Here is an 18,154-nt window from a genome sequence, read left to right on the forward strand (position 1 = left end):
GTGCTTATTTACCCCTCGATCCTGACCCCACTAAGGAGCACCAGGCCATTGTCTCCCATTTTCTCTCCATTTAGAAAATAATCAACCCTTTCACTTCTTCTATCAAAGAGCATGACCATAAACCTCCTGACACTGTATTCCATCTGCCATTTCTTTGTCCCATCTCGTAATCTGTCTAAGTCCTACCTCTCTGCTTCCTCAAAACTACCAGACCTCCACCTATACAACAGGAATTCTGCAGATGCTGGAAATTCAAGCAACACACATCAAAGTTGCTGGTGAACGCAGCAGGCCAGGCAGCATCTCTAGGAAGAGGTACAGGCTACGTTTCAGGCCGAGACCCTTCGTCAGGACTAACTGAAGGAAGAGCTAGTAAGAGATTTGATGCTGCCTGGCCTGCTGCGTTCACCAGCAACTTTGATAGAAGAAATGAAAGGGTTGATTATTTTCTAAATGGAGAGAAAATATAAAAAGCTGAGGTGCAAAGGGACCTGGGAATCCTTGTGCAGGATTCCCTAAAGGTTAATTTGCAGGTTGAGTCTGTGGTGAAGGAAGCAAATGCAATGTTATAAAAACAAGGATGTAATGTTGAAACCTTATTAAGCACTGGTGAGGCCTCACTTGGAGTATTGTGAGTTGGTTTGGGCCCGTTATCTTAGAAAGGATGCTCTGAAACAGGAGAGGATTCAAAGGAGATTCACGAAAACGATTCCAGGATTGAACGACTTGTCATATGAAGAGCATTTGATGGCTCTGGGCCTGTATTCACTAGAATTCAGAAAAATGAGGGGTGGCCTCATTGAGAACTGTTGAATGGTGAAAAGCCTTCATAGAGTGGATGTGGATTGGATGTCTCCTATGGTGGGAGAGTCTTAAGACCAGAGGACACAGCCTCAGAAGAGAAAGGTGTCATTTTAAAATGGAGATGAGGTATTTCTTTAGCCAAAGAGTGATGAATCTGTGGAATTCTTTCACAGAATTTGTGTAATTCAGGCAGCTGTGGAGGCCAAGTCTTTATGTATATTTAAGGCAGAGGTTTACGGATTCTTGATTGGTCAGGAGATGAAAGGATACGGGGAGAAGACAGGAGATTGGGGCTGAGTGGAAAATTCAACCAGTCATGGTGAAATGGTGGAGCAGACTCAATGGGCCTCAGGATAATGTTCTGTGTCAAAACACCTTCAATGATCTACTTTCCATAAGAAGGTTGGGAGCAGGATTGTTCTCAGTTGATTGCACCCAGGTTTATTTCCATTCACAACTCCTCAACTAATAAAGCGGTACCACTCTGCACCTTGCAAGGCCAAAGCAGCATTCAAGTATCTGTTGATAAGTGATACCACAAAAGTGTCAGACAAGAATTGGAATTGATTTATTATCAAATGTACTGAGATACAGTGGAAAGCCTGTCTTGCAAATCATTGCAATGTGCATTGAGGTAAAATATGATGATGATGTCGACTCAGACCTGAGAGGCCAGCGTCGGGCATTTTCGTACCTTACAAGGCGCAGTTCAAAAGGCTGTGTGGGACGCCACTCCTCGCACAGACATTTCGCAGTATTATTTTATGAGGCCGAGTTGCGAGCTCGACATCAACCCGGCGCGGATGGAGAGCGCGCATGGGGGCGGTCTGTCACTGGATCAAACTCGGGAACCTCCATTCTCGAGCCCGGTGCTGATCTCACTGCGCCACCAGCTGAGGTAAAATAAGGTGAGACAATAATAATGCAGAATCAGTTACAGGGAAAGTGCAGTGCAGGTAAATAATAAGATGCAAGGTCATACAAGGTAGATTGTGAGGTCAAAAATCTAATCTTATTGTGCGAAAGAACTATTTAATAGTCCTGTAACAGCAGTCCTTGAGCCTGGTGGTACATGCTTTCAGGCTTTTGTATTTTCTACCCAGTAGGAGATGGGAGAAGAGAGAATGCCTAGGGTGAGTGGGGGTCTTTGATTATGTTGGCTGCTTTACTGAGGCAGGGAGAAATATAGAAACAGTCCATGGAGAGGAGACTATTTTCCGTGATGTGTCCACAGCTGTCCACAGTTTCTTACAGACACATGCAGCCCAGTTGCTATCCCAATCCATCATGTATCCAAATAGACTGCTTTCTGTGGTACTTCAGTAAACTTGCCAAATTTCTTTAGCTTCCCATGGAGGTTCCAGGACATCACAACATAGGAGATCGTCTACCTTAATATTCAGTGTCAGGCCAGCTATGTCATTACCTGAAATAGTAAACTGTGAAGTTGCAATAGTTTAACAGTTTCATTGCTGTTTTTACAACTTCTAATAAAGAAAATCATATACCTTATGGAGTTGTTCAAAGTAAGGTCAACTTGAAACGGTAGTGTTACACTAACGGTGCTAGCTGTAAAATCAGGATTCAATTCCCACCATTGTTAGTAATGAGTTTGTATGTTCTCCCCATGACTGCGAGGGTTCCCTCTGGGTGCCCTGGTTTCCTCCAAATTCCATGGTTAGAATTAGAAAGTCGTCGGCGTGCTATGATGATGCCGGAAGCATAGCAACGCTTAGGGGCTGCTTTAATTTGACTTAAACAACGCATTTCACTGTATGTTCTGATGTATGTGTGACAAATAAAGCAAATCCTTATCTCTCATTGTCTTAAGGTAACAGTGGTGAGCCACCTTCTTGAACTCTGTGCAGTGAAGATATGTGCACAGAGGTATTTGGGCCTTTGGAATCAGATGGTAAAAAATTTTGCTGAAGGAGTCTCATTCTTGATTCTCTGTGACGGTGTGCAAGCTGAGATTTTAAATTTTTCATTAAACTCACTCTCATGCAGTCAGGGAGCTCAGGCATGAAATTCCACGACAAATATCCGTAATTTAATTTGCAAAACACCATGAAACTCAAATCCCTGAGATACGTTCCTCGTAGCTTTCTCATTGTCACTGTCATATCTTCGACAGGTGGAGGGAGCCGCTTGGAATCTGTAGGAGAAGATGATGAGCTGATTGTGGAAAATGGTGAAACGAGTAGTGAAATGTCAGAAAAGCCACCACGAGGAGGGCGGAAACACTCCCTTCCGCAGCAGCTTGATGCAGCGGGAACCAGACAGGTGAATGCTCAGTTCCTCACTGTGTTGCATTTCAACATTAGACAAGTAACGCAGCAGTTAGTGCAATGCGATTATAGCAATCAGAGTTCAATTCCCACCGCTGCCTGTAAGGAGGTTCTACGTTCTCCCCGTGACTGCGTGGGTTTCCTCTGGGTGCTCTGTTTTCCTCCCACATTCCAAAGAGGTATGGGTTAGGGTTAGTAAATTGTGGGCGTATGTGTTAGCGCCAGAAGTGTGGCAACACTTGCAGATTGCCTCCTGCACATAATCGGACCGTGTTAGTCATTGGTGCAAACGATACATTTCACTGTGATAAACTAAGCCTTAATCTTTATTCTTTTAATAAGTTTGCACCCAAGAGAGATATTTCATGCAAAATTGAAAACTGAATCACAGAACACTATAAAATGTTTGCTAAGCCATAAACATGACTTTTGTTTGTAAATGTCATCCTGCTCTGAAATAATTAGAGGGATGTGCTTTCTCTGAGCTGATGTGAAACCCGAGATTTCATTTTTATATTTACTTTCATGTTAATCTGGTTGCTAAAGTTACTGATGCATGCAGCCTTTGTATGAAACATTGTGATGGCACAATGATTTTACTCAAATTTTACTCTCCTGGGCCATTCCTCAGTTGAGAATACAACGGTTTAATTTTCTGTTCACTGTCTTGTTTGAGTGAGTTTCCCGAAATCTCAATTGTGTTCCAAGCTTGAGTCACAGCATGCAACCTTGTTCTTTTTATATCATTTATAGGAGTATCAAATCGTAAAAAAGTCAGCGCGTTCCTTGAGTACAGTTCAAGTGGAATCGCCGTGGCGACTGGCCCAACCTTCAATCATCTCCAACATCGTTCTAATGAAAGGACAAGGGAAGGTAAGCATCTACTCAATCAAAGGTTACTCTAGTTACCCCCATTACTTTTATCCTTGCAGTTGGATTGTCTTTCATCTACCTTATTTCTTACCTCATAAGAGTGTTTTATATTCTAGAAAAGGTAGTAATCTTTGATGTAAAGCATGTATGAATGGCCAGAGGTCCACGTAAATTGGGATGATTTGGGATGATTCTAGTCTCCATGCCCAATGAGACAGGCTGGGTTGATGTACTACAGTATGTACCAGAGCCTGGTATGGAAAGACCAATGCCCTTCAATGGAAAACCCGACAAAAAGTAGTGGATATCGCCTAGTCCATCGGGGTAGAGCCCTCTCCACCACTGAGCACATCTACATGGAGCGTTGTTCCAGCATCCATCCACAGGGTCCCCCACCACGCAGGTCATGCTCTCTTCTCCGCTACTGCCATCAGCAGAAGGTACAGGAGCCTCAGGTCTCACACTACCAGGTTCAGGAACAGTTATCACCCCTCAACCATCAGGCTCTTGAACCAAAGGGGATAACTTCACTCAACTTCACTTGCCCTATCATTGAAATGTTCCCTCAACATATGAGCTTACTTTCAATAACTCTTCTTCTTATGTTCTTGATATTTATTGCTTATTTATTTAACATAGAAACATAGAAATCTAAAGCACATTACAAGTCCTTTGGACCACAATACTGTGCCGACCACATAATCTACTCTAGAAACTGCCTAAAATTTCCCTACTGCATAGCCCTCTATTTTACTAAGCTCCATGTACCTATCTAAGAATCTCTTAAAAGACTCAGATTATTTATTATTTCTTTCTTTTCATATTTGCACAGTCTGTTGTCTTTTGCACACATGTTCAGCACCCAAGTTGATGCAGTCTTTCATTGATTCTATAATGGTTATTATTCTATTATGGGTTTATTGAGTACGCCTGTAAGAAAATGAACTCAGGGTTGTATGTGGTGACACATATGTATTTTGATAATAAACTTATTTTGAACTTTGTAATTGAGGCAAAATTTGGCCCAATTCAGGCTAGAACAGGGATTACACAGTGCGTCACATGTCTTACCTGTACACTTCACTAAACGTTTAATAGTTTCTATTATAATGTGTTCTTGTAATTGCACCACGTGTCTACAGAGACATATTAGGGACAGATCTTCTGCTACCACTAGATCACTCACTACCTGCCTTGGGAGTACATTGCGCTGTAACTGTGGGTGCAGTCTTCTATTGGTAACCAGGCTCACAGCACGTTGTCATGGTGATGCATAATGTGGGTCTGTCTCAGCAGAAATGGCTGGTTACTCTCAGTGAAGTGCTTTGACAGCTTGTAAGGTCTATTCCCAGCCTCATCAGTTGTCAGAACTGTTGCTATTAGGAAATGTTTGTGATATTCAGAGAAACTTAAAATTGACTTGTAGACCCCCTTGCTGACTGTGATTCCAGCTTTGGTGAATCTGTCCTGCTGATGGGAACGAACGTGAGCAAGGACTGATATAAAGAAGCCTGCCATGCTTTCTGTAAGCTGTGATTCCTTGAGAAAGGCCATTGGTGGAAGGGCATCTTGTGACAAAGACTTTGCAATTCTCAACTGGATACACTGTAGCTTGATTAATTGGGTGAACTCCTGGCAAAGGGAATTTAATGTGAGGAAGTATGAGGTCATGCTCTTTGGCTAGAAGAATCAAAAGGTGGATTATCATCTGAATGAAGAGAGACTAAATGAAAGAAGGCCCAACAAGTCGTGAAGAAGGCAAATGGCTTAATTATTTCTTGTTAACTATATTTTCCAGGGTCTTGGTTTCAGCATAGTTGGTGGTCAGGACTCTGCCCGAGGACGGATGGGAATATTTGTTAAAACTATTTTTCCAAATGGAGCAGCTGCTGCTGACGGAAGATTGAAGGAAGGTCTGAAATCTGACTCTTTGAAACTTATGTTAATTGAAAGTCCAAGAGGCATATTACAAAGGCTATTCATCATTGATTTTAAATGCCAACAAATTACTATCTTCAATTGATCTTACTACTATATTTCCAATTCATTTGCCATTGGATGAAATGTGTCTGATGTCTGTTTTATGTGAACCAGAAGAATTGTCACTACAAGTGTGATTGGTAGCTCTTTACTCTGGAATCTCATCAACCAATCCCTAACTCAGAGAAGGCAGGTTGATAATAAATACTTGGTAGGTTAAGAATGATGCATGTTGAAGAAGTTTATTTAGATTTCCAAGAATAAGTTTAAAAAAATGAAAAGTTCATTATAACTATCTGCACTAAGTTCAGGAAAAGGCTTGCAAGATTTTAACTGAAGATTTTTCTGTTTAGTCAGCATTTAATCTAATAATGTTTGCAAGAACTTTTCCAAAAATGATCCATATCTCAGACCAGTACTATAGTGGTAGCCCTCTCAATTGTAGTTGTCAGTCTTTGTAAGAAGCTTACAAGAAGCATGTCAGTAGCTATTGGGGAAAAGTTCAGGTTTTAAAAAACACAGTATGCAGCATGAAACCATATCTTCATAGGTTGATATTGTGACCAAAATATACGTCAAGTTTCATGACCTCTTTATTTAAGAGCTTAGCCCTCTGCATTTGCCCTGGGTGTTGAGCCAGATCTGTATATAGTAAACAGTACTTTTTATTTTTAATGAAACAGATTGTTTGTCATTTTAACAATTACATTTCTATTTGTACTGAAAACATTTGAGAACACTTTCCCAACCTCAGATATATGGAAGCTATGGAAGTATCTATGAAAATATGGAAGTATCACCATGAAAATGTCTTAAATGTTTCAGATAAAAAATTTACTTAGGAAAGAGGTCACATGTAAAGCTGGTTTTGATATCTGGCAATGGCAAAGCTTTTGCCCAGGACAATACATTTCAATATTGAATGATCAGGAAGGTTAAATATCTTGCAGCATGTACTAGATTGGATTTTTCTGTAGTACTGTATAACGGAAGGGAATAATAGAGACAACAGAGCTATTTTCACTCTTAAAGTTAATTTACTTTTTCAACTTAGTTTTATTATTTATGTAGTTTTATTACATAAACCACATTTCTCAGCTCTTTCCTTGAATAATTAACCAGTCAGTTGGAGCAGTGACAGTAATAGGTTCCAGATAACTGCTTTTGCTTAAAACATTGCAGCTTAACATCCCCAAAGGTGTAGTTCATTCCATCAGCTCTTTTATTGATTCAATAAATTAATGATTCAAGCCCAAGAGATTTGAAACAGATGGTGAAAGTTTCACTATGAAGAACTTGTTATTAATTAGCATAAAAAGAAACAATTCATTTTCCTGGCAATGATGAGACATATTGCACATCATAATGCCAATTAACTCCTTTGGGAATATTATACATCTCCTTCCATGGATGTATAGATGCTGCATCTACTCAGCAGCTGATCCAATTCAATCAGAGTGAAATATAATGCCAAAAACAAAAAATGAGTTCCAGTTCATAGAACGTAGAACAGTAGAGGCCCTTTGTCCCAAGAGATTGCAACAACCTTTTAATTTATTCCAAGATCAATCTAATCCTTCCCTCCCACATAGCCCCTCATTTTTCTTTCATCCAGTGCCGATCTAAGGGTCATTTTAAATGAACCCTAATGTATCTGCCTCCACCACCACCTTCTGCAGTAGTTTTCACTCACCCACCACTCTCTGTGTAAAAAAAAACTTCCTCTGAGATCCCCTTGTACTTTCCTCCAGACACTTTAAAAGTAGGTCCTCCTGTGTTAGCCATTTCCTTCCTGGGAAAAAAGGCTGTGCACTCTGTCAATGCCTCTTGTCATCTTCTACACTTCTTTGAACTCTATTCTCATTCTCCTTCACTGCAAAGGAAAAAAACCCTAGCTGGCTAAACCTTTCCTCAGAAGACACGTCCCCTAATCCAGGCAGCATCCCGGTAAATTTCCTCTGCACTCTCTCTAAAGCTTCCACGTCCTTCCTGTAACGAGGCAACCAGAAATGAGCACAATGCTCCTACTATGGTCTAGGATATATCACCTCCAGTCCCAGGGACTTACTTATCCTAATGTTTTTCAGAAGTTCCAACATATCCTCTTACTTAAACTTGACATGTTCCAGAAGATTAGCATATTCTATGCTGACCTCACATTTGTCAAGGTCCCCCTCATAGATAAATACTAAAGCAAAGTATTCATAAAGGACCTCCCATATCTACTCCAACTCCAAACCATGGTTCAGTTCTATCCTCATTCTAATCATCCTCCTGTTCTTCAAGTATGACTAAACGCCTTGGGGTTTTCCATAATCCTACTCACAAAGACCATCTCATGTCCCCTTCTAGCTCTTCTATACTAAACTCCTTCCTGGCTACCTTATAAATCTTAAGTGGCCTGTCTGATCTTTGCTTCCTAAACCTTAAGTATGCTTCCTTCTTCCCCTTGACTAAGTGTTCCACCTCTCTGGTCAATCATTGCAGGGTTCCTCCACCCTACCATCTTTAACCTGCCTCAATGGAACATGCCTATCCAAAAATCCCAGCAAGTGCCCCTTAAAAAACTTCCACACCTCTGTTTTACATTTCCCTGAGAACATCTGTTCCCAGTTTACGCTCCCAAGTTCCTGCCTCATAGCATCATAACTAATCTTCACCCAATTAAATACTTTCTGATACTGTCTGCTCCTATCCTTGTCCAAGGCTATGCTAAAGGTCAGGGAATTATGGTACTGTCTTCAAAATGCTCCCCCACTGTAAGATCTGTCACCTGACCAGGTTCATTGACTAGCACTAGGTCCAATATAGCCTCTTCTCTAGTCAGCTGACTACATATTGGATCAGAAATCCTTCCTGGACGTACCTAACAAATTCTGTTTGGTCTAACCCACTTGCAGTAATAAGGACTAATATTTCATCATAACCTTTTCCAAAATAAAACAGCAAAGACAGACAAAAATACCAATAAGAAATAGAACAGAATTACAGTACTTAGCCAATATAAAAGCAAATGATAAGAGTTTAGGTAGCATTTAAAGTGAGCTTTGGCCCAATAGAAATTACAGTAAGTTTAGGGAATTAATTATGGAAAACATGAGGTAGCGGATGAATTAACTAGGTATTTTGCATCAATTTTCACTAAAGAGGATACAAGTAACATCCCAGAAATAACTGCAAATCAGGAATTGGAAAGGTGAGGAGAACTCGGGAAAATTATTTCCTTTAATGCAAGGAGCATAACAGGTAGGACAAATGAGCTGAGAACATTTATCAGCTCACAGGATATTGTTGCAATCACAGAAATGTGACAGAGGGAAGGGCATGGCTGGCAGCTCAATGTTCCAGGCTGTAGATATTTCAGGTATGATTTTTAAATTTTATTTTATTTATTGATGCAGTAGAGGTGCCTGAATTGAGCTCTGACCACCGGAACGCCCGGAGCTATGTTAGGGAGTGTTGCACTGCTGAGCAGGCAGAACATTGTGGCAGTGTTCACGGTGGATATCCTGGAGAGAGATCAGCCTACGAGGCTTCATGGGTAAAACTAAGAGATGTGAAAGTGGCAATCAGTAGGACTGATCCCAACAGGCAGCTAGAGTTAGAAGAACAGATTTGTAAGCAGATGCAGAAGGACTAAAAAGCCATAAGGTTGTATTAGTCAAATAACAAACAAGAGTAAATCTGCAGATTCTTGACTGTAGTAGTATGGGATTTTAACTTGCCAAATATTGACTAGAATTAGCTCAGCATAAGGGACTTGGATGGGGAAGGATTTGTAAAATGATGCCACAAAGTTTTTGAAGCAGTTTGTGGGGAATTCTGTCAGGGAAGGACTTTACTAGACCTTAGGGAATGAAGACAATAGGTGCAGGAGTAGGCCATTCAGCCCTTCGAGCCAGCACCGCCATTCACTGTGATCATGGCTGATCATCCACAATCAGTATCCAGTTCCTGCCTTATCCCCATAACCTTTGATTCCGCTATCTTTAAGAGCTCTATCCATCTCTTTCTTGAAAACATCCAGAGACATGGCCTCCACAGCCTTCTGGGGCAAAGCATTCCATATATCCACCACTCTCTGGGTGAAAAAGTTTTTCCTCAACTCCCGTTCTAAATGGCCTACCCCTTATTCTTAAACTGTGGCCTCTGGTTCTGGACTCACCCATCAGCGGGAACATGCTTCCTGCCTGCAGCGTGTCCAATCCCTTAATAATCTTATATGTTTCAATAAGATCCCCTCACAGCCTTCTAAATTCCAGAGTATTCAAGCCCAGTCGCTCCAATCTTTCGACATATGACAGTCCCTCCATCCCGGGAATTAACCTTGTGAACCTACGCTGCACTCCCTCAATAGCAAGAATGTCCTTCCTCAGATTTGGAGACCAAAACTGCACACAGTACTCCAAGTGTGGTATCACCAGGGCCCTGTACAGCTGCAGAAGGACCTCTTTGCTCTCATACTCAATTCCCCTTGTTATGAATGCCAGCATGCCATTAGCTTTCTTCACTGCCTGCTGTACTTGCATACTTGCTTTCAGTGACTGATGTACAAGAACACCTAAATCTCGTTGTGCTTCCCCTTTTCCTAACTTGACTCCATTTAGATAATAATCTGCCTTCCCGTTCTTACCACCAAGGTGGATAACCTCACATTTATCCACATTAAACTGCATCTGCCATGCATCTGCCCACTCACCCAACCTGTCCAAGTCACCCTGCATTCTCATAACATCCTCCTCACATTTCACACTGCCTCCCAGCTTTGTGTCATTGGCAAATTTGCTAATGTTACTTTTAATTCCCTCATCTAAATCATTAATATATATTGTAAACAGCTGCGGTCCCAGCACTGAACCCTGCGGCACCCCACTGGTCACCGCCTGCCATTCCGAAGGGACACGTTAATCGCTACTCTTTGTTTTCTGTCAGCCAGCCAATTTTCAATCCATGTCAGTACTCTGCCCCCAATACCATGTGCCCTAATTTTGCCCACTAATCTCCTATGTGGGACTTTATCAAAGGCTTTCTGAAAGTCCAGGTACACTACATCCACTGGCTCTTCTTTGTCCATTTTCATAGTTACATCCTCAAAAAATTCCAGAAGATTAGTCAAGCACGATTTCCCCTTCATAAATCCATGCTGACTCGGACCGATCCTGTTACTGCTATCCAGATGTGTGGTAATTTCATCTTTTATAATTGACTCCAGCATCTTTCCCACCACCGACGTCAGGCTAACCAGTCTATAATTCCCTGTTTTCTCTCTTCCTCCCTTCTTGAAGAGAGGGACAACATTAGCCACCCTCCAATCCACAGGAACTGCTCCTGAATCTATAGAACATTGGAAAATGATTACCAATGCGTCCACAATTTCTAAAGCCACCTCCTTAAGTACCCTGGGATGCAGACCATCAGGTCCCGGGGACTTATCAGCCTTCAGACCCAACAGTCTATCCAACACCATTTCCTGTCTAATATAAATTTCCTTCAATTCATCCATTACTCTAGGTCCATTGGCCACTATAACATCTGTTAGATTGTTTGTGTCTTCCCTAGTGAAGACAGATCCAAAGTACCTGTTCAACTCGTCTGCCATTTCCTTGTTCCCCATAATAAATTCTCCCGCTTCTGTATTCAAGGGCCCAATTTTGGTCTTAACTATTTTTTTCCTTTTCACATACCTAAAGAAGCTTTTACTATCCTCCTTTAAATTCTTAGCTAGTTTACCTTCATACCTCATTTTTTCTCTGTGCTAATATAAAAGGGTAAAATAATTTAATAATTGATAGATCTGTGTTGTATTCAACAGGAGATGAAATTCTAGAGGTTAATGGGGAATCTCTCCTGGGACTAACTCATCAGCAAGCCATACAGACCTTTAAGGTAAGATAACAGTATAATATAAAACCCTTAGGTGAGACCAAGCTGGATTGATTAGCCTAAAGGGAAAATATAGATTAACAGGACAATTTCATTTTACAAACAGAAATCCAGAATGTTGTAAAATAGAAGTAAATATTTATATTGTCCAACTTCTAATTCCAAGACTGTTAGTCTTATTGTTTTTATGAATACAGTGGATTCCAATTAATTCCAGTGCATTTTTGTCCCACTAAGCGGCTGCCCCATGAGCGGAAGTTTCACAGATATAGCTAAAAAGGTATAAAAGAGACAAGCTACCACTGAGTAACAAATTATGTATTTAAATGAAACAGAGAACAAATAAGAATAATGTTAATGTTAATAGCTCCGTCTGTCTAAGTAGACAATGGATGCGCCCCTCGGGATGCAGAGCTGGGCGATGAATATGGCAATCCTGGGCTGCCCAGACATCAAGATCCCCCTCTTGGCCTCGCGGATGTGGTCCAAAGGAATGCGAAGCAGTACATTTGGCATCAGCTTGGCTGCAGGAGCTGCCGGGAGGTGACGTGATACGTCATCCAACCGCCTTAGGGGCTTCACTCCGGATTTGTGTAGGGTTTACTCCTTAGCCTTCTCTTCTCCCGATGCTACCCACAAGGCAGTGGGATCCGTAACCCTGGATAGGGGCCCATACCGGATACTGTCAGCCGGAGCCAGCTGAGCCCGGGACTCATGTAAGGCAGGGTCGTTACGCCCTGTAGTAGTGACATATGGAGCCACCACCCACTACCCACACAAAGAAGAATACTACAAATTTTGCTACAGTACTATAAAACAGTGTATATGTTCCTGATAGTTATCAATAGAGGAATTCATCCACTGTACGCTGCCATGTTCTTTTGATTGACTGGAAATTAACAAAATTAGCTCAGACACCTAGTTAAATAATGGACTGCTTTCATACAATGCCTTTGACAATTCCATCTCCAAACTTCATTTTTATTGTACTGTAACATAAGACCATAAGGTATAGGAGCAGAAGTAGGCCATTCAGCCCATTGAGTCTGTTCCATCATTCAATCATAGGCTGAGCCAATTCTTCCAGTCATCCCCACTCCCCTGCTTTCACCCCATACCCTTTGATGCCCTGGATGATTGTTGATAGATTCAATTTTTTTGTAGCTTCTGACTTGTTGAAGTAGTGAAATCATTCCATTTTCACTCACGGCCATTTCTGGCATCTCCAAGCCTGAATGCTTGAAGCAGCAGTGAACAAAACAGTTCTGGTTTGTCTTACTGCTTATTTCTGGCCAACTACAGTACAGTGCAAAAGTCTTAGGCACAGATATAAAGCTAGAGTGCCTAAGACTTTTACACAGTACTGTACCAGTGATAAAAATCACTCATTTTGGAACACAAACACACACAATTGACAATATTTAAAAACTGTTCACGCTAACCATGGTTAGAGACTAGTCACACAAGTGCATGCGACTGATGCTAGTTATAAACTGTTCAGCTACAGCTTCCTGTCCCATTTGAGCATTATAGTGTCCCAAGTAAACTAAGGGAATCCCGACTATTTTCTCGATTAGTTTTGTTCTTTAGTAGTTGTCCCAAATAAGTGGCTTCCCCGATTAACCGACAGTTCAATTAACCGGGATCCACTGTATTTGCTTTTCATCCACATTTGAAAATATACTTATTCATGTCCAAGCGCACATGATGTAAAACAATATAATGTTATAAATCTCTATTATGACTTATAGATAGATACCTTATTGATCCCAAGGGAAATTACAACGTCACAGTAGCATTACAAGTGCACAGATATGAATATTAGAAGAGAAGCAGAAAGAATAAAAAATAAGATACCACAAGCAGTCTATCAGGAGGGGGTCATCACTTTCCCAGCTCATTATCAACTCACTACAGAGCCTAATGGCCAAGGGTAAGAATGATCTCATATAGCGCTCTTTGGAGCAGTGCAGTTGTCTTAGGCTACGTCCACACTAGACTGGATAATACCATAACCAAAGCTTTTTCTCTTTGTTTTGACCCTCCATCCACACTGAAATGGCGTTTTCCTCCCCCGAAAACAGAGCTTTTCTAAAACGCTCTCCGGAATGTTGAGAACACCAGTTGGGCGTTGTAGTGTGTACGGGGTAACCAGAGGTTTTAAAAACCCTGTCATCCCTTTCATTGGTGAAGAGACTGTGGCTGTAGGAAATGTTTCCAGGGTGACCCCTCTGTGGGAGTGGGGAAGATGTTGGTGGGGCCACCCGGGGGTCTGTGTGTCCATATGTGTAGCTATTGTAGTGGCTGTGAGGCTGGTAATGTGGCGGTGAAAAGTACTGGGGCAGGGGGGGAGCCATCATATTCCTCATCATTGCAAATCCCTCTGCAACAGAATTAGTCAGTTTTTCAATGTTCGTCGTAAGCCGGGTCAACTGTCCATGAACTCCCTTTCGGTTGCCTCCATACGCTCCAGTATTTGTTCTTTTAGTTTTAATTCCTCCTGCGTGAGAGCCAACAGCTGTCCGCCATTTGGCAATTTCCTTTTAAGTTTTTCTAGTCTGTAACTGGACAAGCGAGCACCAAGTGTACCGTTTCCTCTTCGCTTGTTTTCTGTAGATCTGTCCCGCGCATGCCCAGTAGGAGGAGATTCACCCAAGTACCCATTTTAATGTGGACAGAGGTATCTTCAAAAATGCCTGGTGTGGACGCCTATCGTTTTTACACAAAACCGGCGTTTTCAAAATTATCCAGTGTAGTGTGGACGTAGCCTTGGTCTATTACTAAAAGTGCTCCTCAGTTCAGCCAAGGTAGCATGCAGAGGGTGAGAAACATTGTCCAAAATTGCCAGAATTTTCCGTAGGATTCTTTATTTTACCAGAGCCTCCAGTGTGTCCAGTTTGACTCCTATAACAGAGCCAGCCTTTCTAATCAGTTCATACAGCCTGTTGGCATCACCGATGTTGATGCCATTGCCCCAGCACACCACCACGTAGAAGATCATTTAAAAACAAATGCTTACATATCAGAACTAACCAATTGGAATAAAAAAAAAACAGGTGGCCTTAAAACATTTACCTTTAAATTTTGACAGCTTATTGAGTCATTCATCATGTACCAAGGTACAGTCAAAAGCTTGTCTTGCATGGTGTTCCATCAGATCAAATCATTACACAGTGTATTGAGGTAAAAGGAAAGGTAAAACAGTAGCAATGCAGACTATGGTGTAAACCAGGGGTTCTCAACCTGGGTCCACAGACCCCTCGGTTAACGGTTGGGAATCCCCGGTGTAAATGCTACCAAAAATGTGCATTGCAGGTTTGTGACAAAGTGCAAGATCATAACAAGGTAGATTACGAGGCCAGAAGTCCAACTTATATTATAAGAAGTCTGCTTAAGAATCTGAATATAGTGGGATAGAAGTTGTATTTGAGCCTGCTAGTACATATTTACCAGCTTTTGTATCTTCTGCCTGATGCAAGAGGGGAGAAGAGAGAGTGTTCAGAGTGGGAGGAGTCTTTGATTATGCTGGATGCTTTATTGAGGCAGCGAGAAATCTAGAGACAGTCCTTGGAGGAGAGGCTGCTTCTGGTAATGTGCTTTATCCATAGCCTCTGCAGTATATTGCAATCACATGCAGAGCAGTTACCATATCAAACCATTATACATTCAGACAAGATGCTTTCCATAGTGCATTGATGAAAGTGTATTGTTTTATTCTTAACAGCAACTGAGAAAAGGAGTTGTGACACTAACTGTTCGTACCAGGTTGCGTAGCCCGAGCCTTACACCGTGTCCCACTCCCACGCTAATGAGCCGCTCCAGCTCTCCCAATTCCAATACCAGTGGTGGAACTCCAATACCAGGCTCAGAAGAGGGGGATTATTCTCGCAAGGGGCCAGGACCAAAGGATCGAATCATAATGGAGGTGACATTGAAGAAAGGTAATGCTGCTGCACAGTGGACCAGCAAAACAGCTAAAACTATATCAGCCCCATAAACTCAAAAGATTGGCCAAAGAAGGAAGAGGCAAAAGAATCCAAATCAGGTTTATTATTACTGCTGTACATTGTGAAATTAGCAGGCCAGGCAGAATCTATAGGAAGAGGTACATTCGACATTTTGGGCCCAAAACATTGACTGTACTTCTTCCTAGAGATGCTGCCTGGCCTGCTGCGTTCACCAGCAACTTTGATGTGTGTTGCTTGAATTTCCAGCATCTGCAGAATTCCTCGTTTTTACATTGTGAAATGTGTTGTTTTTATGTTAGTAGTACTGTGCAAGATATTAAAAAGCTATATTCCAATAAAAAGATAAATAGATAAATTGTGTGAAAGTGGAATGGTGAGATATTGTTAATGGGTTCATGAACCGTTCTCAGGGCAGAGATAAATACAGTGGCACGTGCCCCCACTAATTTTGGTTAACCATCTTTTTTCTGGAAGGTAGGGCACCCTTCCTACACTGAGAAAATGTTGTCTCCACTCTGCAGCAGAACGTATGGGACAGAATAAAGGTTTATTCAGAAGCTAATGTCAACAAATATCTAAAGTATACATGTTTTTTATTACTAATTTTTTATTGCAACACCAACAAATTACATTCAATACAACCAGTTGCCAATTACATTTTGACTGTTTATCTAAAGGATACATATTTTGAAGGGTTACAGTACCTCTGCAAATGCATCTCTTAACTTTGAGTGTCATTTGCCAGGACAGAATACCAGGAATTCAAGCACCTAGACTGCCACCTGACCACTGCTCCAAAAGGTTTCAGTCCAAAATATCGACTGTTTTCTTTTCCTAGATGTTGCCTGGCCTGCTGAGTTCCTCCAGCATTTTGTTTGGACTGCTTCTTCCCTGTTTTCCATTCATTACAATGAATGGGCAGGATGTCACAATAAGTAGATTCCAGAATTCGTGAAAGGTACTGCTATGATGGAAGGTGTGCACAGGGAGACTGAATTAGAAAAAGTAGCCTTCCCACAGCTGGCAGAGCTTATGCAGTTTTTCATGAAACTTACCAAGGTGTTGAGTATAATATAACCTGCACACAATTTGTAATGATTGTAAAACTTGAAGCATCACCAATGCAGCATTGTAATTGACCATATACAAATTTGCATTATTAAATAGAATCATAGAATCATAGAAAAGAACAGCATTAGTGAATCTAGTCCGTGCCTAACTATTTAAACTGCCTACTCCCATCGACCTGCACCGGCATCATAGCCCTCCATACCCCTACCATCCATATGCCTTCTCCTAAGTACATGGAGAATATTTCTGTTGTTCTATTTATATGATAGATATGAGGGAGAGTGTTAGAAATTTAAAGTTCAAAGTAAACTTCCTATCAAAATATGTATATGTCACCATATACCACCCTGAGATGCATGTTCTGCAGGCATTCACAGTGGATATAAAGAAATACAATAGTCAATGAAAAATAACACACACAGACAGACAAACAGCCAATATGCAAAAGAAGACACATACACACATAGTGCAAATTCAAAAAGTAATAATAATACTACTAATAATAAGCAAAAAATAATATTGAAAACATGAGCTGTAGAGTCCTTGAAAGTGAGTCCACCAGTTGCGGAATCAGTTCAGTGTTAAGTTGAGTGAAGTTGGTTCAGGAGTCTGATGCGTGAAGAGTAGCAACCATTCCTGAAGAAGATGGTATGGGACCTAAGGCTCCTTCACCTCTTTCCTGAGGGCAGCAGTGAGAAGAGAGCTTGGCCTGGATGGTAAGGGTCCCGGATGATGGATGCTACTTTCCTGCGACAGTGATCTTATAGATGTGTTCAATTGAGGGGAGGGCTTTTCCTGCGATTGACTAGGCTGAATCCACTTCTTTTTGTCGGCTTTTCCATTCACGTGCATTGGTGTTTCCATACCAGGCTGTGATGCATCCAACAGGATACTTGGCACTCAGCATCTATAGAAGTTTGTCAAAGTTTTAGATAAAATGCTGAATCTGTGAAACGTATAAGAAAGTTGAAGTGCTGTCGTACCTTCCTTGCCATGGTACTACTTGAGTACCTCTACGTACTTTACGAGTTGGGAGAATCAACAGGCAGTTCATCATTTTGTTCCTAAAATTCATGAAATTTATGTTGTAAATATTATTGAAAGTAATGGATATTCTGATATACATTTGGAATTATTTGATCATTTATAACTGATTTATTCCTAAAAGAATTTACAACTTCTACTTTCTAAGAGAAATGATAGTTTCTAAACTAAATTCATAATAATTAACTGGCTATTAATCGAGACTTGTTCCTCTGCAGTTAAAGAAATAGTAACCTAATACAC

General features: G+C 41.2%; 1 protein-coding gene across 5 annotated transcripts in view; it reads left to right on the forward strand.

The window, feature by feature from the left end:
• Positions 1–18,154, forward strand: part of pdzd2 (PDZ domain containing 2) — a 485,375-nt gene that overhangs the window by 367,669 nt on the left and 99,552 nt on the right. For all 5 annotated transcript variants that reach the window (XM_072252377.1, XM_072252380.1, XM_072252378.1 and 2 more), the window contains 5 exons: positions 2,939–3,087; positions 3,846–3,965; positions 5,764–5,878; positions 11,758–11,831; positions 15,553–15,769. In XM_072252377.1, coding sequence (XP_072108478.1) covers positions 2,939–3,087; positions 3,846–3,965; positions 5,764–5,878; positions 11,758–11,831; positions 15,553–15,769 — 675 coding nt within the window. The remainder of the gene's footprint in view (positions 1–2,938; positions 3,088–3,845; positions 3,966–5,763; positions 5,879–11,757; positions 11,832–15,552; positions 15,770–18,154) is intronic.

The sequence above is a fragment of the Mobula birostris genome, chromosome 3 (assembly GCF_030028105.1).
Source record: "Mobula birostris isolate sMobBir1 chromosome 3, sMobBir1.hap1, whole genome shotgun sequence".
Classification (NCBI taxonomy): Eukaryota; Metazoa; Chordata; class Chondrichthyes; order Myliobatiformes; family Myliobatidae; genus Mobula; species Mobula birostris.